Here is a 24,473-nt window from a genome sequence, read left to right on the forward strand (position 1 = left end):
AAGTACCATGTAACATACGAACAGTATGGGTCGTCTTATCTAGGCCCCATATTTCAGGAGCACACATATACTCAGTCTGTTTATAGACTATTTTTAGGTTTAACTGCTCCATATTTGTTTATCCCTTCAAGGAAAAACTACTTGGCCTACTATGTGCCAAGCAACTTGAATACAAAGACAAAAATATTTACCACAGTCTAAATAAGATAAACAGCTAAAATACAAAATGATTTGTGCTATAAATAGAAGTATCAAATAAGTGTTAGGGAAGCTTACAGGAGACAGAATGCCAGGAAAGGCTTCCCAGAAGAGGGTGACGCTTGAACTGAGAAAATGTCACAGAAAATACACGGTTCACATCTCAGTGTTTAAACTACTACTCCTCTGCTCTTATGCACTAGTTTTGTTTTTGCTTCGTCATCTAAACAAGAGCAAAGTGATGATCTGACCAATGTAAATAGACCAAAGTGGCAACTTTCAATTCAATTTCATCCAATCTTAATGAAGAGTCAAAAAATAATTCTATCAAAGTATTTCCCAGTACCTCCAATTTGTCCACGTTGTTTTTTTTTTTAATATGCTAACTTCTTCCTCCAAGTAAACATACCATCTGTCACCCAGTTAACCAGCACTTTTCTGAATTTATAAGACTGTCAGAGATCATGATCACTGCTCTTTTCTTTCTTCCAGTTAGTTTCCTCTTCCGAACACAGTTTCATTTTCTCATCTTACTCTACTACAATACTTTGAATTCTGTACCAGAAAGGAACCATGAGTTCCGAGGTACCAGAACTACAAAATAACTGCTGCCTCTCTTTCTAAGCCTTGTCTATATTTCTTGCTTTCTATTCCAATGCTTCTGTGAGTCATTAACTGGACTCTCTTCTGAGTCCCCAGCAGCTGATACAAATAAAAATTTCAGATTTGAAACAGGAAGCTAGCCAAAGACATGTATGTAGTCTTATCGATTCGTTTCCAATACGTTACATCATTGACATTCTTTAACCAACTTTTGAGTTCTCATAGTTTAGGTTAGGGTACCGCATATGAAGCTTCTGCCTTACTATGAACAGACCTGGTAGCAACCAGAACGGAAACGCTACTGAAGACTGCTGCCAACTACCGAATGCCCCCCCACCCCTGCCGCCAATAATGGGAGGCTGGAACACCCAAGGAGGGTGATACACGAGAATATTTTCTAGACTGAGTCAGATCTGGTATTCACTAATCCCGTCCCTTCTCTGGGCCTCAGTTTCTCCATCTATAAAACTTGCTAGTGACGTACCGTAGGAGGACTGGCTTAATTTCTAAGGTCCTTCCGGCTACAGTAATCCAGATATCCCATCTTTCTCATCTAGTTTTACAAAGAACACGTGGGAGGGCAAAAAAAATAACCTTTTACTCCACTAAACCGACCTTAATTCTCAGATATTGTTTTAAAAAGCTAACAAACTCCTGACCCACCCACCCTAAACCTCGGGCAAACCTTGGCAAGCCGTGAAGTAGCCAAGACAAATTGAAGCCCATCCCACACTACGGTCAAGAAAGTGCTGGGGAGACCCTAGTCAGGGAGTTAAGACGCGGCCCCCGCAAAGGGCCCGCCCACCTAATCACAGCCAGGCAAATGAATGAGTACCACCAGATACACGGACGCTCCTACAGCGCAGGCTGCAACTAGAGACCCCGGGGCCCATACTCCACCGATACCGATTCCCTCCCAGCGCCTGAGGAGCCCGGCCTTGGGGCCGCAGGGTCGCGGGCCCCGCCCCCTCCCTCAGGGCAGTAGGTGCGCGCCGGGGCGCGAGACTTCGGTGAGGAGGCCTGGGACGCCCCGCGCACCCGCCCGCCCTGAGGAGAGGAGGAGCCTGTCGGTCCCGGGCCGCCACCGCCCCGGCTCCCGACTTACCGCGGTGCGGTGGGGGAAGGGAGGTGTCAGGAGTGAAGGCCTAGACCCGTCCACCACCCGCCGCTCAGAGAGCAGCGCGCGGCCGCCACGAAACCGTCGCCGCCGCTACCACCACCGCCACCGACCGCCGCTTCGGGCGCAGCGCGCAGAGGGCCCGACTGCGTCACACGCCGCCCGCCGTCAGAGGCTCGCTCCCGACGCTCCGCCCTCGCTGTCTGAGCATTGGCAGAAGCCGCCGCCACTCTAGGCCCGCCCTGTTATTCATTGGGCAACGAGTCTTTTGAAACCGAACGTGAGGGCGGTCTTCGGGAGAAAAGGAGAGGGGGAAGAGGAGGGACAGAGGAGTTACGGGGAGGAGCGGGGAGGGGCGATGGGAGGGACATGGAGTCCCGCCCCTCTCTGCCGAGATTGGCTGGAGGAGTCGTGACGTCATACAGGGCCCCCCTCGAAGTGGGCTTGTGAGTGGCTGCGTGGGGGTGCATCGGGCGGGGTGTGGGAGAAGAGTGGTGACGCTATACAGAGGCTCCTCCCCCTTCCTTGGAGCCGAGACAGTCGGGCTGCTGAAGCTCGGGCCAATCAGAGGGGAGGCTCCAACGATGGCATGGTAACTATTCTACCCTTTCCTTGCCCCAGTCCGCGGGCGGTGATGGGAAGGCTTCCCCGTAGTCCTGCCCGCACTTCCTGGCCAGACCACGTGCGGAGCTGGAGGGCCCTCCTGGGAGGTCTGTCTCTCCGTGTAGCTTGCCTGCAGCTGCTACGAGGCCCCAAAACCTGGCCTCCTGGTCTCCCAACCCATGCCAGCCCCATCACAACCTTTCCTTCTTTGAATCTCTCTAATGTACGCTATGAGCATGCCGTGAGGGAATGGCTCAACATAGGATTTGTTACAAATGAGGGTTCTTGGAACTTCTTTCCCACCTGCACTTTAGGAACTCCTATTTATCTTAAAGGCCTGGTTCAAATGTTCCTGCCTTCTCTGGGATACATTCCCGGATCTCTCTGAGGGAGTTTGGCTAATGCTTGGGCAGGCCTCTGTTACAGCCTTGTCACTTTGTATCCTATTATTTTCCTGTCTTCTGTGCTCAGGCTCTTAGAAGTCAGAGCTGCTTTTTATTCATTGGCGTTTCTTTCTCCCGTGGCCTAGCCCAGGACAGACGCTTGATATTACAAGGGAGAAGGTTGAGCATGTTCTAGAAACTAGACCTAGTGACTGAGGGTCCCATGCAGAATAGCAGGGACTGTGCTCAGAAAGCAAAACCTATTCAGACTACCTCTCCACCACCACTTTTTCCTGGAACATCAACACAGAATTGAAGTGGGCTCTGCCCGAAAGTAGATAAATTTAAATCCCTCTGAGTGTTCAGTGGTAGCGAGGGATTACAAATAATTGACTAATCTGTCCAAAAGTGGAATGCTTGTAAAGATGAAATAAGATAACAGTAGAAATCTGGTACATTGTAGGTGCTCAGTAGATGCTCAGAGGAAGAAACAAATAAATATGTGGATGGTCAAATAGTAAAGCTAGTTTAAACATCTGACTCCCGCCACATTCCCCCCACTCCTGCATCCAAATATCCCTCTGCTTCATCCTCCCTTTCCTGTGTTCTACATTGGAAAGTCATTAGTTCTCCCTGGATAGTTTACTATAGCTTCCTCACTGACCTACAGAACATTTGATTTCTCACCCTCCAATCCTGAAACCCAAATATGATTAAACCTCTCCTCCACTTATTTATTCTGGTGTCCCTAAGCCCAGGCACAAAGTATAGGTGCACATTAAATGTTTGATGAATGGATGAATGACTTTCTTAAGTAGAATAGTAGTAGAAGTGTGAGACTTTTGAGTTAGGGAACCCTGAGTTTAAACCTGAGCCCAACCATTTATTAGCTATGTCAGCTTGGGCAAATTTTTAACCCCTAAGCCTCAGTTTCCTTGTCTGTAAAATGAGGGTAACAACTGTAATTGCCTTTAAGGTTATTGAGAGAATTAAATGAGATAAAGCATTTAGTATGGTACCCAGTATACAGTAAGCCCTCAATAAATGATAATTATTCCTATTCTTTAAAAATGTCAAGGAATTCCCATTCTAACTATTCTAAGACATTGATTCTGACACAAATGGCTCCCAGAAATATGTTTTAAGTGATTAATTAAGTAAATACATTCAGGTCAAAGTGCTGGCAGGTATTCAGGAGCTGAGATCCTTAAATAGGATCCCACATACTTGTGGGAAGACTGGAGGAAGAGACATTAGATGAGGAGTGTGGCAGGGAGCAATTTCCTATGACCATGGTCATTTCTAAATAGAAGGACCTCTTGTTAGATACTCTGGTAGGCATGTGGCCCACATGCTCATCATTCCCAGGTACTTCTGCCCTCGGAAGGACTTTGTGGACCACATAACTCTCACTCTGTCTAATTCTCATAACCCCCTTCTAGTCTCTTCATTCCTTCTTCACCTCTAAAGAGAAGAAGTTTGGTGCATGCTCACAAAAACTTGCTGAGCCAAACCCTCTCTTGGGCTTCAGGAGCCCAAGAAGTCCACAGCTTAACACTCTGCTCTGGCCCAGAGAGACAAAGCAAAGGAAAGTCCAGCTTTCCTGGGAAACCCCAGTCTCTCACATACATACTCTGAGAACTCACCCTATGCAGCTTTGAAGGATTGGTGCTCAGAGCGGAGACAGGACCCATAAGGATTGCAGAATCGGGGAAGGGCAAGAGACTTCCTTTTAGAGTGAGGGCCTAGATTTCTTTCTTTTTTTTTTAAATGTTTTTATTTTTTATTTTTTTTTTATTTATTTATTTATTTTTTTTTTTAAATTTTTTTTTCAACGTTTATTTATTTTTGGGACAGAGAGAGACAGGGCATGAACGGGGGAGGGGCAGAGAGAGAGGGAGACACAGAATCGGAAACAGGCTCCAGGCTCTGAGCCATCAGCCCAGAGCCTGACGCGGGGCTCGAACTCACGGACCGCGAGATCGTGACCTGAGCTGAAGTCAGACGCCCAACCGACTGCGCCACCCAGGCGCCCCTAAATGTTTTTAAATGTTGACTTATTTTTGAGAGAGAGAGCGAGAGAGCATGAGCAGGGGAGGGGCAGAGAGAGAGAGAGAGAGGGAGGGAGACACAGAATCCAAAGCAGGCTCCAGGCTGTGCTGACAGCTCAGATGTGGGACTCAAGCTCACGAACCAGGAGATTGTGACCTGAGCCGAAGTTCAAAGCTCAACCGACTGAGCCACCCAGGCGCCCCCTAAAGGTTTAGATTTCTTAGGTGGTGCGTAGGAAAGAGTGACAGAGTTGGAGTCAAACAGCTAAGTTTAAGTACCAGACTTCCTACTTTTTAGACCTTGCACAAATTATTTAACTGTTCTGTGACCCAGTTTTCTTGTCTATGAAAAGGCACAAAAATTCCCATGTTGTAAAGTGATTGTAAATGTCAAATAAGGGAATTTGCAATGGACTGGGCACATGTTTGACACACAGTAAGCACCCAGTAAATGTTGATTTCCTTCCTCTTTTTCTACAACTGAAGGGAGGAATGATGTTTATAAATAGCATATAATTAGATTTTTATAAATCTTATGTGAATACCTTTGACTTTAAACTAGAGCATTTAGTCTATTACACTTAATGAATTTATTGGTATATTCAGAATTTAATCTAACATTTTCTATTTGTCCTACTGTTCTGTTTCTGGGTTTTTCCTTAATTTGTTTTTCATTTTAGTTCTTTTGTAATAATAAACTCCATTTTTTGAGGTGCAGTCCTGCCAGATTGTTTTAATTGAGATATAATTCACATAATATAATATTTACCCATTTTAGGTATAGAATTCAGAGGGTTGTAGTAAAGTTGACCCTTTAACAACATGGGTTTGAAGTGTGCAGGTCCATTTATATGAGGATTTTTTTTCAATAAATACAGTACTGTAAATGTATTTTCTCTCCCTTATGAGTTTCTTAATAACATTATTTTCTCTAGCTTACTTTATTGTAAGACTACAGTACATAATACATACAACATACAAAATGTGTGTTAATTAACTGTTTATGTTATCAGTAAGGCTTCTGGTCAACAGTAGGCTCTTAGTAGTTAAGGTTTTGGGGAGTCAAAGTTATACATGGATTTTGGACTGTGTGGGTCTAGTGCCCCTAACCCCTGTGTTGTTCAAAGGTCAACTATATTCATGAAGTTGTGCAACTATCACTACTATCTAATTTCAGAAGATTTTCATAACCCCAAAAAGAAATCCCAGACAATTAGCAGTCATTCCCCATTTCCCCCTTCCCCCAGCTCCTAGCAACTACTAATCTACTTTCTGTCTTGATGAATTTGCCTATCTGAACATTTTCTATAGATGGAATCACACAACATGTGGCCTTTGTGTCTGACTTCTTTCACTTAACATGTTTTCAACGTTCATATGTGTTATAGCATGTATCAGAATTTTATTCCGTTTTATGATAGAATAATATTCCATTTTATGGATATGCCATATTTTGTTTATACATTCATAAGCTGATGGCATTTGAGTTTCTACCTTGTGGCTACCATGAATAATGCTGCTATGGACATTTGTGTATAAGTTTTTCATGGACATATGTTTTCAGTTCTCTTGTGTTTATACCTAGGAGTAGATTTATGGGGTCCTATGGTAACTCTATGTTTAACTTTTAGAGGAACTACCAGACTGTTTTCCAAAGTGGCTGTACTATTTTACATTCCTATTAGCAATAGATGAGGGTTCCAATTTCTCCTCATCCTTGCCAATACTTGCTATATTCCTTTTTTTTCAATTGTAGCCATCCTAAGGGCTATGAAGTGACATCTCATTGTGGTTTTCATGTACATTTCCCTAATGATTAATGATATTGACCATCTCTTCAAGTGCTTATTTTCCATTAAATTTCTGCTTAGAAAAAAAATATGTACATATGTATTTTTTTTTTAGAGAGAGCGCATGTGCGCACAAGTAGGGGAGAAGGGCAGAGGGAGAGAGAGAGAGAGAGAGAGAGAGAGAGAGAGAGAGAAGGAATCCCAGGCAGGCTCCATGCTCAGTGCTGAGCCCAACATGAGGCTCAATCCCACGACCCTGAGATCATGAACTGAGCTAAAATCAAGAGTCAGCCACTCAACTGACTGAGCCACCCAGACACCCCTAAATCTCTGCTTTCTTAACATTCTTTTGGATTATTTCATTTTTCCTCCTGTACCAGCTTGGAAATTAAATTCTCTTTTTATATTATTTTAGTGATCTCCCTAGAAGTTCCCATATGCATTCCTAAGTGTGCTATTAATCAATACCTTTATGGTACAGTTTGCCAAGATGGAGGGAAAAAAAAAACATCCTAGGTCGGAGGAACAGAGAGAAAAAAGATGTAGGACCAAGAAAGAGCTCAGTATATCCAGAGGTACAAACTAAGATTTCATCCTAGAAGTGATAGGGGAGCCAGAGAAAGTTGAACAATGAAGAACAAAATATACAATGAAGATTTAATTACTATTTGAGGCCGAATGGGCCTACAGCAAGATGGGTGTGCCTAGGGTGGATAGTTTAAAGTCATCCAAGGAGGATGCCTCTGCTGTGAAAAAGATCTCTAGGAAGAACAAAGAACAACCCTGGAAGACTTTCCTGAGGCTGCCCAGGAGGCAGGGTCAGAGTTTGGCCTGAAACCGGGTATCTTTAGCACTGCGTCCTTGCCTCTTTACCTATCCCTAGCCATGCTTATTCTGCCTCTACCCCTACAACAGTGGTCTTTCCTCAAAGGCTTTTCTTACAGTTCCTAAATCTCTTCTTGATACATCCAAATCCTGTCCATCCTTCAAAACCCAATTCAATTAAATCAACCCTTCAATCAAATATTTTCTGGGCTTCCTTTGTGTCTATCTCTGGCCTAAGCTGAGAGATTCAGAAATAAATGGAACAGGTGAGGGTTCCATCCTTAAATGGGTTTCCAGGAAGGAGAGGGGAACAGACGCTTAACAATAATTTCACTACATTGTGGTCAGTCCTAATAAAGGTGTGATGGACTTCTAATGCTTCCTGTGGAGTGGGGAGGTGGGTGAATCATGGTGCTTAGGGAGAGATAAGGAGGAAGTTGAGCAAAGCTCATGGAAAAAATGAGCGTAGCTAGAATGTAAAATATGTGTTTGCTAGAGTAGAGGATGGCCAGATAACGAAGGATGATGAATACCACACTAAGGAATTTGCTCTTGATCCTAAACGCCATAGGGAGTTGCTAAACAATTTGCAGCAAGAGAGGCACATGATCAGATCTGTATGGTTTTTTTATTTTTTATTTTTTTTTTCAATGTTTATTTATTTTTGGGACAGAGAGAGACAGAGCATGAACGGGGGAGGGGCAGAGAGAGAGGGAGACACAGAATCGGAAACTGGCTCCAGGCTCTGAGCCATCAGCCCAGAGCCTGACGCGGGGCTCGAACTCCCGGACCGGGAGATCGTGACCTGGCTGAAGTCGGACGCTTAACCGACTGCGCCACCCAGGCGCCCCTGTATGGTTTTTTTTAAATGTTTATTTATTTATTTTGAGAGAGAGAGAGGGGAGAGAGAGAGAGAGATAGCAAGCATCAGCTGGGGAGGGACAAAGAGAGAAGGAGAGAGAGAGAATCCCAAGTAGGCTCTGTGCTGTCAGCACAGAGCCCGATGCAGGGCTCGATCTCACGAACCATAAGATCATGACCTGAGCCAAAATCAAGGGTCAGACACTTAACCGACTGAGCTACCCAGGCACCCCCAGATCTGTGTTTTAAGAAGAGCCAATGTGGCTATAAATGGGGAGGATGATGAAGAGTTAGAAGAGCAAGGAAACCAGTGAAGCAGAGCCTCAGGAATCTTTCCTTAACAACTACATCCCACATTCACTTTTCTTCTGCTTCCCACCTCTGTACTGCCTCCATGCTACTGTGGGCTGGAGCATCCCTGTAAATAAATGCTCAGTCAGCTTGGGGAATCTAGTATGTGTGTGTGGACAGGGGGAGTGGAGCAGTGACTGTGGCCAAAGCTGGACAATATTGGTGCTATTTCAGGCACAGGCCTCTCTGAGGTATGTCCAGGCACAAGGCAAACCAACCAGGAGGACAGGAGACACTGGAAGGTTTCAACGGCAGCAGCAGCAACTACTTGGATTACAGACAAATGTCGATTCAGCAAACACTGACTGCCCACTGAATTGAAGGCAAGACTAGAAGCTTAGATGCTTGTTCAGCTTCTTTATCTGTAAAATATATTCCATCAAATTTACCTCACCAGATTATTAAGAGGATCGAATAAGAAAGTGTACATAAAGTTCCTTGCGCCTAGTAAGAACTCATTCTTCTACTTTTCCTCACATAAATCAAGGTGATAGGCTTTGGAACTGACAGAGGAAGAAATAGATTCAGAGAGGGTCAGTGATGGCTGAGGTCACACAGTTCAGAAAAGGCTCAGTCTTGGGGTGCCTGGGTGGCTCAGTCGGTTGAGCGTGTGACTTCAGCTCAGGTCATGATCTCGCGGTCCATGAGTTCGAGCCCCACGTTGGGCTCTGTGTGGATAGCTTGGAGCCTGGAGCCTGCTTTGGATTCTGTGTCTCCCTCTCTGCCCCTCCCCTGCTCATGCTCTGTCTGTCTCACTCTCAAAAATGAATAAATGTTAAAAAATAAATTAAAAAAAGAAAAGAAAAGGCTCAGTCAGGACAAGTTCAGACCATAGCTTCCACATCTCATCACAATAGCCAGGGTGTCTTGAGTATCTCCTGCATACCTGGCACACTGCTGTTTTACCTCACTTAATCCCCAGGACAACCTTGTGCTGTGGATATTCCTAAAACCATTTTACAGATGAGGAAACTGAGATTCAGGACTGTATGGTGAATTGCCCAAATCACCAAAGAATTAATGGCAACATTAATGCACCTCAAGTTTCAGGCATTGGGGGTAGTCTAGAGGCACAGAGAAGGGACCCAGCCTCAGGGAATGGTATTTAGGGCCAAAGGAACAGACAAGGAATAGGGTCAGGGAATAAAGACAGGGAATAAAGGCCAGGAGCAAGCATCTGTATGTTGGAGGTAGACAAAGAAGATGACACAAAGCCCTGAGGTAGAAAACCTACATCTAATCATTGAAACTAAAAGGAGGTGGTTCTTTTAGTACAGTTTTACTAATTGTTCATTTGCCCTGGGACCCTAAAGCACAGGGTGGAGAGGAGTTCAAAGTCACTAGAATAGGACATTGTCCCGCCAGACTTGGAGCCTCCAGGAGTGAGTTATCTCTGGGTCTGCCACCATTGCCCAGTCAGGGCCTGCCACAGAAAGGGCTAGGCTGAGTGAATGAACAAGAATGAATGCATGAAAAAGATCTCTGGTAAGTTAATCAAATTTGAGCCTCTGTATCCACCTGCAAAGTGGTGAGTGTAGCTACCTTGTGGGATTAACATTATACAGTTGACTCTTGAACAATGCAGGGGTTAGGGGTGCTGACCCCCCCCCCGCCCCCACACAGTAAAAACTCCATGTATAATTTTTGACTCCCCAAAACAACTATAAATACCCTACTGTTGACTGGAAGCTTTACCGATAAACTATTGATTAACACATGCTTTGTATATGTTTTATATGACATATTCTTACAATAAAGTAAGCTAGAGAAAAGAAAATGTTATTAAGAAAATCATAAGGAAGAGGGGGCACTTGGCTGGCTCGGTTGGTAGAGCATGTGACTCGATCTTGGGTTGTGAGTTGGAGCCCCACATTGGGTGTGGAGCCTACTTTAAAAAACAAAATAATTTTTTTTTCTTAAAACCATAAGGGAGAAAATATACATTTATAGTACTGTGCTGTATCAAAAAATCCACGTGTAAGTGGACACGTGCTGTTCAAACTCGGGTTGTTCCAGGGTCAACTATATAGGGAGGGATTAAGGGAATGACCTCAGGTGCGGGACTCCAATCCTGTTTCTGACATTTATAGCTGTGTGAATAGGTAACATACCTTTTCTAAAACAGGGATGTTAATAGTATCCATCTCATGGAGTTTTTATAAGGATCAAATGGGATAATGCATAAAAAATAGAAAAGTGCCTGGAAAACAGAGGGTGCTCAAAATGTGCTATTACTGTGGGGATATATGACTAGGAAAACTGTGGTGGTAACTACGTCTAGGTCAGAGGTCTTCACCCCCTGCAGGTGCTCTGACAACCCCAAGAATCTTCCTCGGGTTCCTTCAGGGGTCAGTCTGGGTGGGGAGGGAACCCTGTGGGCTGGGTTGGTTTCTGCGGATCAACCCTCTCGTGGTGGGGCAGACCCAGGACTGGGGAAAGGAGAGCCTTGCTCTGTTATGTCAGGACAGGGCGCCCTCTCCTGATCAAAGCCGGGAACAGCTCTGGCCCCAAGTTTTTGGGGTGGGCCTCCCTGATCTCTCTACCTATAATGTGCTCTTCCCTTTGCTGAATGCCGGGAATCGGCTATGGGGAGCAAAGTTAGGGGGAGGGGCGCTGAGGCTGGGGCAAAACTGTTTTAATGTTTCAGAAGGGCGAGGCCGGATAATTCGGCTAGAATGGGGACGTGGGCAGGAGACACCGAGACTAGAAAATTAGAGAATTCGGGGCTTGTTGAACCAATTTTATGTTCTTTCAACAGGTGATGGAACGCCGCTGAGAGGTAAGGTGACAAGGTGGCTTATCCAACGTGTCAAACCCAGGGGTCCAGGGCTCTTCCGGCTGCCCCCACGCAACAGGAATTAGTGGGGCAGACCAGAGCTAGAGAGGCATGGCACAAGGGGACACCGGATCAAGGCGGAGAGCCAAGGGTCCAGGTCCGCAGAAGTGGGGAGGGGCCAATGGAGGATCTGGGCGCAGTTTCCTCCCCTAGCGCGCTGGCCCCGCCCCCGCCGTTCCCGCTCCGGCCCGCCCCCGGCCGCTTGCCCCAGGCCGGGCCTGGGCTCCCTTCGGGTTCCCCCAGCGCCCGGCCTGCGCCGGCGCGGCCTCCTCGCCGCCACAACCTGGGTGAGTATGGGGATGGGTGTGACGGATCGCGGGGCAACCCCACTTGGGGGAGCTCCGCCACGAGGTCCAGCTTTCTCACCGCCCAGCCCCAAGGTGCTGGTGCTTGCCCAGGATCTGCTGCTGTCCCGACTTCTGAACTAACCCTTTACCCCTACTGCTCTTCCACATGGTGCTGGCTGTGCACTGGTTGAGCTCTGCTTCATTCTCCAGGGTCTGCTGATGGGGATTTCTCTTTAGGTGCCAGGGATGTAGGTGTTGGGCGTCTCTGGAACCCGATAGAGTAATTTCAAATTACACCTCTTCCATTTATTAGCCTGTGACCTTGGGCAAGTGTTTTTAACCTCCTTGAGCCTCAGTTTCCTGTTCTGTAAAATGAAAATACACAGGCTATATAGGGCCTGCCTCGTAGAATTATAGTGAGGATTAAAAGAAACAATGTATGTGGAGCACTAAGCAGGGTGCCTCATACTCAGAAGGTACCCAGTAAGTATGGATTCTGGCTGGAGGCTGAGAAGATCTCTGGGACCTTTGGAGATAAGTTAGGGGTACTCCTAAGAAAGCAGTTTCCAGCTAAGTAGTACGTATGAAGAAGTTAGAGCTGACTGGGACTGAAGAGCTGCCCTTCAGTTAGTGAGCTCCCTGTCCTGAGGCCTGGAGAAGTAAAATGACCATGTTGGATTGGCCATATTAGTAATCTAAACCACATGATCTTCATGTTGCACAACTGTGGAAAAAGACCCAGAGTGGTTAGATGACTTGCCCAAGGTCACACAGCTAAAAGAGGAGCCAGGCATACCTCCAAGCAGTGGAACAGATTGTTCCTCCAACTTCTTTATCCAACCCCTGCCTCAAGCAGTGCCTATTCATTCCCTGAGGATCTGTTCTTCAGTTTGGGCATCCCAGTGGTTCCCGAGGCTTCTAGAGCCACTGGCTTCAGAGAGGGGACTAGTGCTGCTACAAGCACCAAATCAGGGTTTGGGCTGGGTGGGGAAGTCCTTCCCCTTCTAGGGTCTCTAGGGACTTATAGTCCATTTGGGGATGATCCAAGAAATGTGTTCAATTTGGGAGGGGCACCAGCTCCAATTCCAATTCCTCTGGGAGATCCCTGGCTCCTGAAGGCAGAAAAGAAGTTGGGCAACTGGGGCAGGCTGACTAATCAGGCCTGGAAGAGAGGCGGGTGGGGGAAGATGGAGGAGAACACAGAGGCGTATTCACCTGGTTCTGGAATGCTAGGAGGTTAGCTTCAGGTTCTTCCTGAGGGCGGGGCCAGGAAGAGTTGGGACTTGATCTGGCAAGACCTTTGAGTCCATAAGGGCGGGTTCTTTATGAATCTGGAGCCAGCCCTAGTTTGCCACAAGAAGCCTAAGTTCCAAGGATGGCTTTCTGTCAGGCTCAGCATCTGGCTTTGAGGAAGGGCCTTTCTCTCTCTGCATCTTGGTTTCTCTGCCTTTGCAATGGGGACAGGATTCACTGACTCATCTATATAGGATCTGATTTACCTTTCTTTCTCTAATGACAGGTGCCCCTTCTCTCTCCCCTCCTAATCTGATCTAACCTGACCTTTCTACCCAGAGGTCTGTCCCAGAGACGAAGGGGTCAAAGAAGGCTGGGGCTGCAGTTTGTGACCCTGTGGGCCCTACATCTCCCCACTGCTGGCTCTCCCTTCTAGTTGTTGTGCGACCCTGAGCAGGTTCTTGTTCCTCTCTTAGCCTCAATTTCCCCTCTGTGCACTTAGGGAGGCTGGGCTAAGATTGCTGGTGTATACCTGGTTATTATAGTTCTTAACCTTAGTATCCTCATCTCAGCAGGGAGTCAACAGTTCTCAGGAGCTTTTACTTCATCTCTGGAGGGGGATGGACAGGCCCCATGGGTTCTGGGAAGCCTCCAGAAGCTGACCAGGCAGCTCTTTCCAGCAAACAGCAAGCCCAGGCTAGCACCAGGCCTGATTCTGCAAAGCCTTTCACCCTCAGAGCACATGAGGCAGCAGGTGGGGACGAGCAGGGGGTCAGGGTTCTATTGGCTTCCATGGAGCCCTTGCTGCTGTGCACTGTGGTGCAGACACACAGAGCCTGGGAAGGGACTGAAGGTACAGAAGGCCCTGGGCCAGTGGGTGAAGCAGGGAGAACTGAAGTCTAGAGGCTCAAAGGCCTGTGAAAGAAGGTGGACTATTCTGTTCACTGGGAGGTTTTAGGGTTCGTTCCTGAAACAAGAGAGACCAGTTAAACCAGCTCCTGTTGTCATAGACCTGTAAAGCCAGGTATAGGGGAGAAGAAACTCTCCCAATCTATTCAGGCTTCATTTTAGCACAGATTTGCTTCATTGTCTTTCCTCTGAAATTGAGGGTGAATGTCCTCTTGGGATTCTGAGTCAATCGTCCCCATCCAGGGCAGGAACTGTCCAAGTTTAGGGGCTAGATGGCTTTCTTCTCAGACCCTCCATCCCATGGCTCAGCTAAGCTGAGGACTCAGCACAAGGGCTGGCTTTACCACAGAGTCCCAGCCTTGCTGCCTTGGGCCTTGACAGCATACTACTCCATCCCCAGGTCTGACAAGATGTACCAGGTCCCACTGCCACTGGACCGGGATGGGACCCTGGTCCGCCTCCGCTTCACCCTGGTGGCCCTGGTCACAGTCTGCTGTCCACTTGTCGCCTTCCTCTTCTGCATCCTCTGGTCCCTGCTCTTCCACTTCAAGGAGACTACGGCCACACACTGTGGGGTAGGGCTTGCGAGGGGGGGGGGGGGGTCAAGGAATATCTCATATTCAGGTCCAATTGGATCGATTTTGGATCCTGATTCTGTTGTAACAGGATTAGTGAGCTCTCCAATGAGGTCCATCAGACAAACTGGGTTGCTGGGTACCTGCAAATTGAGGTCTCAGGAATTAGCCTTCTGCCACTTTCCATGGAGGTCATTAGGGCCTGGAGTCATTGAAATTGGGCAGCCCCAGAATTCAATCCTTACTTCATAGAGGGGCAGATTCAAGAGCCCCCGGGTTTCGTGGGGGATGGAGAGAGAACAGGACTGGGCTAGAGGGTGCTGGGGCCTCTTAGTGTGGCACTGTGGGCTGTGCCTGTCTCTGTGAGAATGTGATTATGTATGCGTCTGTGTGACTGTAAGGGACGTGACTGTATGTGTCTGGGAGAGACCATATCTGTGTGTGTCTGGATGGGGGCCTGATGATGTGTGTATATATGTGTTCATGGCCTATGTTCCCCAGGTAGGCATGTGCCCTCTGAGCAGGGATATGGTGTGCTGGGCCAGGAGGAAAGATGTGAGTTTTCTCTGTAATGTTTCGGGGTAAAGAGGGTCAGACCTGTGTTGACCTCTGTTACACTCCTAATTTCATCCACTGACTCTGTATTACCTGAGACACAGAGACTGAGCCTCAGCTTCCCATGTCTTAAAATGGGGTTGGCAATTCCCATCCTCCTTCTCAGGAGTAGTGTAGAGCTCCAGATAGGAGAAGGATAGGAAGGTGGTTTGGGAAGTGTGAAGGGTGAGGAGCAGAAGGAGTAGGAGGAAAAGAGATTGTAAGGTTGGAAGGCAGGGCAGGAGAGGAAGAGCCCATGGGCTCTAGGTGGAAAGGAAGCAGGGCCTGGACATGGACCCTTGGAAGAGCATCAGAGAGAGCTCTGAAGGCCCCCAATCAGCTCAGCTTCCTGCCTCCCTATAAAGAGCATTTGCTCCAGAAATAGGACTATGATTAGAAGTGGGGTCTGAATGGCAGTATGGAGTAGGGCCTACTTCTTTTGTTCTTATGACTGGAAGTTTTCTCTCTCCTTGCTTTGTCGATGGGTAGATGTTGGCCTTGAGCGGTAGGCAGCCAGTCTTATGAGACCCAAGGCTGGGAGCTATCAGAAAGAATAGGACTGGACAAAAAGGGGCTGACCAGGTGATCTTGAGGGGGAGGATCGAAAAGGATCCAAACAATGGCTTTTCTTGACCAAGTTTTCACCTTAGATAATGCATCAAATGTTTCTCTCACCTGGTCAACTCCTTTGTATCCTGCAAAACCCTTCTCAAATGTCTCCTCCTTTGAAAAACATTCCCTAGCCTCCTTGGGGAAGACTTAATCACTCTCTCCTCTGGGTGCCCACAGTTCCCTGTTTTATCTTTCATACAGTTCTATCATATCATATTTGTATCTCTGTTCCCCATCAGACCAGGAGCTTCTTCAAGGTGGGCACTACATCTGAATCAGGAAGAATTGGTTGAATAAATGAATAGGACCCCCTCCCCCCTGCATCAGCCCAGTGCCCTTTGAAAAGGAAGCCTGAGACCAAGTCTTAGTCCATGCAGAAAATTATATTTGTAAGGCATATGGAATTAAATGGAATAGGCTGTTTGCTTTGCCCCTCATGGCTGGCTCCTGAGGGCTAATGGGATCAGTAAGCCAGCATATCTGGCATACCTATAACCCATTCTTGACATACTAGTTAGGGATCCTAAGGCATAGGTAGTTGCAGGAGGGATACCTGACCACTCTGGGGCAGGACTGAGCTCAGGGACCCAGGTGGTATTTTGTCCCCACTCTCTGGGACTACCATGTTGGAGCCACCTTGGGGCAGCCCAGGTGGATGTATGCTCTGAATTTCTCACCTGGAGTATTCTAGAAATGGCCAACCCTAGGAATAAAAAAAGTAACCTTACTCTAACACATCTGTAATTTAGATGACTCTGTGTTTGCTTGCATATCTCCAGTGATGGGGAGCTTCCTTCCTCTCCAGGCAGCCTATTCTAAGGAAGCTTAGTAACTAACAATTAGCAAGCTCTTTCTTGTAGTGGACATGACATTCTCTTTTTGGTGAATCTTTGCCTTTGCACTGGCTCTGCTTTGGGAGCCTGAGAGCTACTCTCTCTCCTCCTGGCATCAAGCCAGCCCTACAGAGGTGGGATGGCAGTAATGGGGGTAGGGGTCCCTGAGTTTACTCTTATTAGGTAGCATATTTCCAGTTCTTTCAGGCAACCCTCACAGGACGTGCGCCCCTAGACTTGGCCCAGTCGGTCACTATTCTCTTCATATGAGGCCCTGATCTGGGCATAGGTCTTCATATGGCCTGGGTAGCACAGGGAAAAGTAGTACCGTTGCATTCCTATTACTGGCTGTTAGACCCCTGTTAAGGCATCTTGAGCTGAGTTAGCTGTTTCTGCACAGGTCCAGACTGGACACTGATAACCTCATATTTAGGCCCGTCCAGATCTGTCTTGGATCCTGAATGTATTGTTCTAAGATTAGCTAGCTCTCCAGTGAGGCCCAACAGACATACTCCTGCTTCAACAGAAAGGGGTGAAATCCTATTTTGCTTTCTCCCTTTTCTTTCCCTGAAAACTGCCTGGATCCCAGGATACAACTCTCAAAAGGGTCCCCACCCCCATCCCTGACAAGGAAGCTGTTGTGGGCTGACTTTAGCCACTATCACTCTTACCTTTGCAGAGTGTTCCAGGGTTTATGATATGGTCTTGTTGGTCCTGGGAGGGCTGTGTGCTTGGGCAGGCGTGGAGATCTGAGCTCTGTGGGCGGGAGGGCAGGCCCTGGAGAGCTAGGGGTGGGACCCTCCAGTCTTAGAATAGTTTCAGTCTGGCTAGAACTCTCAACCCAAGCCCCGGATCCTTCAGCACCCAGTGTGAGTGTTGCTCAGTTTGCGCCCCCTCCCCCATTTCCTTGATGCTGAGCTGGACTAGTGAACTAGGGCTCCCTTAATCGTGGGTGGTATGAGTCCCAAGGGAGGTTTGGTCCTAGGCGTTTGAATACAAAGCCTTTCTGTCTGCCCCCCAGAAGGGAACCCATCTCACAAGTCATGGTAGTTGGGGCAGTCAGGGGTGGGAAGAGGGACTTCTCTGCCTAGCAGGAGAAGGGAGTGGAAGAAGCTAGCTCCCTTGGTTTGGGTCTGTCCTTGCTGGGTCTGGCCCAGCACAATAGGCTCAAGCTGAGTGGAGAAGGTTCCCGTGACCCTCAGATTCCCATAAACTTTGGATTGGGTGACATGGTCTTCTTAGAGAGGAAGGAGAAGCCTCTGCAGGTACCCTGGTATCTTGAGATGATGGTACTGTTGACCTGAGGCTTGGATCATTCTGAGCCTGGGGGTGGGCTGGTTGGCAGCCTGTGGTCCCATTGAAATAGGTTCTGGGCACTCCCACTGTTCCTGGTTGAACTTGGGTGAAGAGGAGGAATGTGGTCAGACAGGGTCAGTGGGAGGGCTTGGACCAGTCTGAGCCAAGGGTCCTTTGTCTAGGTTTTGTGACCTGAAGAAAGCCTTGACTTGGGAGCTTTAATCTGTCAAGTGGCTAAAATCTTAGTCCTAATGTTCTATGGAACAGAAGTAATAACCTTTCTACCTCTGATCCTTCTGAGTTGGGTATGAGAGTCTTGAGATTGAAGTGGCCCATCAAACTCCCATGTCCAGGCCACTGGGAGCCTCTATTCTCCAGGTTCTTTAAGAGGTGGACCTATAGGACCATTGTGCCAAAGGGATTCCTAAGAGCTGACCCTGCCTGACTCAGCTGCTCCCGCCCCATCTCTCTCTGTACCTCCTTACCTTCTGCACTGCTTTCCATTTCCCTTTATGCTCTTTCTACTCTGGCTCTTCCCTATAGAGGGAGCCAGCTCTGGAAAAGGCTCCACTTCCCGAGGCCCAGGTGTCCCACCAGGCCCCAAGTTGTGTCCCTCGCCCTGCCTGGGCACCACTCCCTACAGGATGTTCTCTGCGGCCTCCCAGCCCTTGGACCCAGATGGGACTGTGTTCCGGCTCCGCTTCACGGCCATGATCTGGTGGGTCATCACTTTCCCCATGTTCGGCTTCTTCTTCTGCATCATCTGGTCCCTGGTGTTCCACTTTGAGTACACGGTGGCCACTGACTGTGGGGTGAGTGCCAGGCTCCCCCGCACCTGGGTCAGGGCCAGGTCAGGAGATGGCAGTAAGAGTGGAATCAGAGAGTAAGAGAGAAGGCGGAGGGTCAGAGAAAGGGGAAAGGGATAAAGGGATGGTGGGGGGCAAGTCAGAGTTGTGGGAATTTGTGGGGAGAGACTCAGGGAGAGTGGAGTCACAGTCTTCCGAGAGTAGAAGATTACAGAGAGTGCCAGGGAGCAGAGGGGAAAGGGGAAGGGAAGGGAGGGCAGTAGGCAAGAGAGGTCATGAGAGGGAGGAGGAAGCTGAAGAAAGACCAGACTGGAAAGGAAGCCAGGACTGGGGAGTTAGACTGGGCCAGGAGCCAGGAGAGGTCATAAGTGGCTTTAACCCAGACTGGGGACATGGCCTGAGAACACCCCCAGCCCTGCCCTGGAATATTCAGGCTTGGTTTCTCCCCTGGCAGCCTCGGGCCCCCTAACCTGTGTCCACTCAGGACTCTGCCAGCTAGAAACCCAGATGGACTCCCTGCCTCCAAGAGCAGTCCACCAGGCCTTTCCTGAGGGCCTAGGGGTAGAGGTTCTGTGTCAGAAGGATGGAACTGAACATGGACTTGCCCTTAGCCTCTCATCTTACATGACACAGTCCTAGACACAGACAGTCACAGCACAGTGAAATGGGACTCCTATTGTGATAAAAGGGAACATAAGGAATGAAGGGGAGCATAGGGATCACAGGGCCCAGAAGAAGCACTTAATCCAGCCTAGGTGTTGGGGAAGACTTCCTTCCTGGACCAGGGGGCATTTCTGCTATGGGGGTAAAGAAGGATCTTTGTGAATGCCAGGCTGACAACTTTTGATTTTATCCAGAGGGCAGTGGTGAGCTTTGGAAAGATTTTAAGCAGGAAAGGGACACGATCAGATTTATGCTTTAGAAGATCATTCTGGCTCCTGAGTGGAGAACAGATTTAAGGGCAGGGGGCAAGAGTAGGGAGATAAGTGAGGAGGCTAGTGCAAATAGATCATGTTACTGGGAAGACCAGAGCTAAAATAGGGACTATGAAAGTAGAGAGGCAGGGATGGAGTCCACAGAGAAGAGTAGCAGGTTGAATTGATAGGAATGGGAGGTCTTGTTCAGTTGGCAAGGGATGGGGGCAGTAGATAGCAAAGTCATCCGTAAGTTTGGGGGACTTTTATCAAAGGAATGAATCTCAATTGGTGAAATCTGAGGTGCTTTGATAGGGAATTTTTTGGACCTTCACCCTTTATACCATGTGACTTTCTGATCTACCGCCCTGCCACAGGTCCACTGAGCCACATCCTCTAGGATGTAGAGGGTTTCTGTTCTTGGGGAAAGGGGTTATGTTCCCACTTCAGTACCCTTAGCTCTGAGCTCATGGGGAGATTTGGGGTGAGCTGGGCACCTGGTCTCTGATAGCTCCTGATGTTGCTGGCATAGTTGGTGAGTGGAGAACTTGTGTGCTTGGGATGGGGGAACATAAATGAATATCTATACTGATGATGCATGTGTGTGCATGTGTGCATGTATATTTGTGTGTGTGGGTGGGGGTAAGAGGAAATCCCTGCTCTCAGCATCCTATCTCCACCCCTAATCTGAGAGGAGCTTATGAGGATGACACCAGTAGCCACAGGGCCCTAAATCTCCCTTCTTCCTGTGGTGTCCTCCCAGATTTTTGCCATCTCTACGATTTACCTGTTTCCCAGCATCAGTTAGGGCTCTGGGCTCTCCCAGCCAAGCTTTAGAAAGCTCATGCTGGAGGAAACAAACAAACAGACAAAAAGCTCATGCTGGTCCTGCTCTCCTTAAAGTAGCTGGGATGGGGACAGGAGTTTTCAGAATGAATATTCTAGGAAACAGAGGCAGCACTCCCACTAACCTTACTTAGGGGACCTGCCCAGAGGGGTAGAAAAGTAAGGAGGCTTGGAGGGCTCAGAAGTCTCTGATGAAGTTACAGTTCTCGCCTGTCACTCCCATGCAGGCTTCCCATTTTCAATAACCACATAGCTCACCAGCTATTTGCAGGCTTTTCAGGGAAGTTTGTCTTCTGAAAGCCATAACTTGTACCTGCTGTGTGCTAAACACTGCAGATGCTCTGCATACATCATATTTAATATTCACAATCATCCTGCAAGGTAGGTGGTAGTGTCGCTATTTTGCCAACAAGGAAATTAAAGCTCAGAGAGGTGAAGTGACCTTGAGTAGGTCAATAAAGGCAGAGATGGGATGCAGACCCGGGTTTGTGTGGCTCCAAAGCCTCCGTGCTGTCTCTTTACTGATTACTCAGAGTGAGTATCTGAGTCTGGTCTCAAGCTACATGGTATCTCAAGCCATGGCCTTGGGAGCGGCACCCTCTCAGAGAGCTCTACACTTAGCTTCCTTTGGTAGTGCTGAGGGGAATCTATCTCCTTTTCTGTGAAGGCTGCGAAGCCCCTGGCTGGCGTTACCCCAGGCCCACCTCTGCCCTGTGAGCTGCGTCCACCATTGCCTATGTTCCCAGCATTGATCCATCAGCATCACCATTAGGAGAAAGGAGGGGATCTTGTAGAACTCCATCTCTGAAGACTGGTCCTGCTATAGTCACAGCATGGTCATTCCTTCTCTGGGTCCCTGGGCTCTGGCACTGCTCTGGTTCTTGCTGACAGTCTAAAAAAGTCCACAGAAAGTGAGTGCCACGGACCGGTAGCTTCCAGTACTGGAATCCTTTAGAAATGCAGATTCTCAGATTCCAGACCCCCCAACATCTTCACACAATCCCTGGTTAGTTGTACGCACGTTAAAGGTAGAAGCACTGCTCCAGACCCTGGAGTCTGAGAGATCCTCCTCCTCTCCCTGGCTTTCCTGTCCCCATCTAGACTGTTCTTCCCTCACCTTCTCACCCTCTCACACGAGCAACACACCAGTCCTCGCAGCTGTGTGTTATCTCCTCCTCCTTCCTCAACCGTGAAGAATAGTGCTCCAGTTCCTGAAGGAATAAGGAATTCTAGGCTTTGAGAAAGATGAATGGGAGGGATGCACAAGAATAGGTCATTTTCTTAGACTACCCCAGGTTAGGAGCACCCACTTTCTTAAGCATGATCAGGGTGGGGGTATCCTCCTGACCCAGGTCCCCCAGGATCTCACAGTACCCTCTACCACCTTGGCACACCTGCCCAGAAGAGTTAGTAGAACTGAGAGCAGTCAAGAACAGCTCAGGTGGGCCGTGAATCCAGCACGGAAGTTCAGGTGGTCTGTGACTCATCCCTGTCCTCAGGACTGAATCTGGGGTCCTGGGCCATGGAATCTCCCATAGCTCTGTGCTATGGGCTCAGAGAGCATCTGAACCTGTCTACAGCTTCCCCAGCCATATGTAGGTTCCATGTATAGGGAGATGGAAAAGGTCCAACCAAGTCCCTGCACAAACCCCAGGCTGCCTGGGGAATGAGAACAAGCACATTGGGGGCTGGGACCTGGAAAGGGATGTCTCCCAGGAGAGCTCTCTCTCGCGGTGCCTGAAGGAGGACCTCTGGGAAAGGAAAGGGCTGGAGCGGAGCCTTCTGAGGGCCAGCGTGATTTTGATAGATGGAGAGAAGGATCTCCAGGTGGGTGGGTGGGGCTGGTGGAGGCCTGCCACCAGACTGGTCACAACTCTCTAGGTGCCCAACTACCTGCCTTCGGTGAGCTCGGCCATTGGTGGGGAGGTGCCCCAGCGCTACGTGTGGCGCTTCTGCATCGGCCTGCACTCAGCGCCCCGCTTCTTGGTGGCCTTCGCCTACTGGAACCACTACCTCAGCTGCGCGTCCCCGTGTCCTGGCTACCGCCCGCTTTGCCGCCTCAACTTTGGCCTCAACGTCGTCGAGAACCTCGCACTGCTAGTGCTCACTTACGTCTCCTCTTCCGAGGACTTCAGTGGGTGTCCACATGAGGGAAGGAGGAGCAGGGGAAGGGTTGGGAAGGGTCGCCCCTGCGCCCTCCCTCACTCAGACCTTCAGAGGGAGGGGTTAGGATGCTTCCTGTAGTGCCCGCTCCCAACCCTCCTCTCTCTCTCCAGCCATCCACGAAAATGCTTTTATTGTGTTCATCGCCTCTTCCCTCAGTCACATGCTCCTCACCTGCATTCTCTGGCGGCTGACCAAGAAGCACACAGTAAGTCAGGAGGTACGGTCTACCCCTAGTGGGGCTCTAAGCAGCCCAGGGGAAAATCAAGGACACCCGTCCTCAGGATGCTGGTAATGGTGAGATGGGAACCAGAGTTCTAATGGGAACCCGGGCTGAGGCTGGGGCTTGGGGATGAGTGGAGGGTGATGGATTGGTCAGAATCTAGGACTGTGTTCGGGTACTAATGGAGACTGGAAAATAGAAGAGATGGAGGCTCCAAATGGGGGTAGAATGAGGGACAGCACCCAGGCTGCAGTGGGTTAGGTAGGAACTGTGTCAGGGGTCTGTGGTCTGTAATAACTCCAGTGCCCCCCCCCCCCCAGATACCTTTCTTCTCCCCACAGTATGTGGAGGTGTCAGGTTGGGGGGTGACTCTGAGTAACTTTCATATTCCATCCTGCTGAAGTGGGAGGGGCAGGGACAGCACTGCTCCTTGGCTTCATTATACTCCCAAACGCAGGAATATGAACATGCCCATCATTCCTGCTGCCCTTGCTTGTGCCCCCTTCCAAAACCAAGGGAGGTAAGACGCAGCCCTCAGGAGTTGGGGCTAAGAGGGGAGGCTGCCCACACATATCCAACAGGCTGCAGAGTGATCAGACAGCCCATCCTCTAGGACCGCAAGTCCTACAACTGGAAACAGCGGCTTTTCGTCATCAACTTCATTTCCTTCTTCACGGCGCTGGCTGTCTACTTTCGGCACAACATGTATTGTGAGGCTGGAGGTGAGGCCAGGCTGGGATCCGTATGTGGTCACAGTGGCTATGGGACAGTTATGATGTTGTCTATACTGTGCGAGATGGCAGTGGCCTTGGGGGCTAACTGCCATTGTGTCTCTGTAGAGATGTGTAGTGGTGGCGTTTTATCAAGAGGCCCCTGGGGGGCAGGGACGGGAGTCTCACCATGCTCTGTTCTTGTGCCCTTGCAACAGTATACACCATCTTCGCCATCCTGGAGTACACCGTTGTCCTAACCAACATGGCGTTCCACATGACAGCCTGGTGGGACTTCGGAAACAAGGAGCTGCTCATTACCTCCCAGCCTGAGGAAAAGCGATTCTAAACCCTTTCTCTCCTACTAGAAAGGAGGAGGCGGTCCACTGCCCAGAAACTAGAAACAAGACACCACTCTGGCCTTCCCCACCCTGTGTCCTCTGTGGGCCGTGCTGAAGCTGGGGGAGGGGGAGGAAGGGCAGAAGGGCACAGGACAGGGTTTTAGGTAGCCCTGCTGGCTTCTCTTTTCCCTCACCCCACTTGAAGGCACAGGGACCTTCAAGCAGCATCACCCTTATCGGAGAGGCCCCAAGAAGCTGAGCTGTTAGGAGAGCTCCACCATCTGGTGCTAAAAAAAGTCCTGAGGTTTATAACCACCATCGGTTCTTGGCCTTTACATAGCCACCTCTTGCTGAGGTCAGGGACCACTGAGCAGTGGCTGCTACCTGAAAACCACAGCCATTTCTCTCCACGGGGTCATTCACTTGACTGGTATATGTGATTATCTCCTGCACATGCCCAGGCCTGTGCCACAGTCCCTTGCTAAGTTTGCCCAGGTGTTCTAGCTCTGACTT

General features: G+C 48.9%; 2 protein-coding genes across 16 annotated transcripts in view; one reads left to right on the plus strand and one right to left on the minus strand.

Annotated features, from left to right (window-relative positions):
• NUP98 (nucleoporin 98 and 96 precursor) overlaps positions 1 to 2,261 on the minus strand; it is a 119,733-nt gene extending 117,472 nt beyond the window's left edge. For all 7 annotated transcript variants that reach the window (XM_047824239.1, XM_047824242.1, XM_047824238.1 and 4 more), the window contains exon 1: positions 1,907 to 2,261. The gene's annotated coding sequence lies outside the window, so the exon portion shown is untranslated. The remainder of the gene's footprint in view (positions 1 to 1,906) is intronic.
• Positions 2,262 to 2,365: 104 nt separating this feature from the next.
• PGAP2 (post-GPI attachment to proteins 2) lies at positions 2,366 to 24,046 on the plus strand. Of its 9 annotated transcripts, XM_047824245.1 has the most exons (8): positions 2,366 to 2,510; positions 11,541 to 11,561; positions 14,448 to 14,622; positions 18,601 to 18,769; positions 22,405 to 22,657; positions 22,800 to 22,906; positions 23,523 to 23,631; positions 23,838 to 24,046. In XM_047824245.1, exons 3-8 carry the CDS (start codon positions 14,489 to 14,491, stop codon positions 23,966 to 23,968), a joined length of 903 nt encoding a protein of 300 aa, XP_047680201.1. In that variant the 5' UTR covers positions 2,366 to 2,510; positions 11,541 to 11,561; positions 14,448 to 14,488; the 3' UTR covers positions 23,969 to 24,046. The 9 variants fall into 9 exon arrangements, 7 of the variants coding, with proteins under 7 accessions (XP_047680201.1, XP_047680202.1, XP_047680204.1 ...); XM_047824246.1 differs by lacking the exon at positions 18,601 to 18,769 and having other exon boundaries at positions 2,381 to 2,510; XM_047824248.1 differs by lacking the exon at positions 18,601 to 18,769 and having other exon boundaries at positions 2,381 to 2,510; positions 22,800 to 22,894.
• Positions 24,047 to 24,473: the final 427 nt, after the last annotated feature.

Source organism: Prionailurus viverrinus, chromosome D1, assembly GCF_022837055.1.
Source record: "Prionailurus viverrinus isolate Anna chromosome D1, UM_Priviv_1.0, whole genome shotgun sequence".
NCBI classification, from domain to species: Eukaryota; Metazoa; Chordata; class Mammalia; order Carnivora; family Felidae; genus Prionailurus; species Prionailurus viverrinus.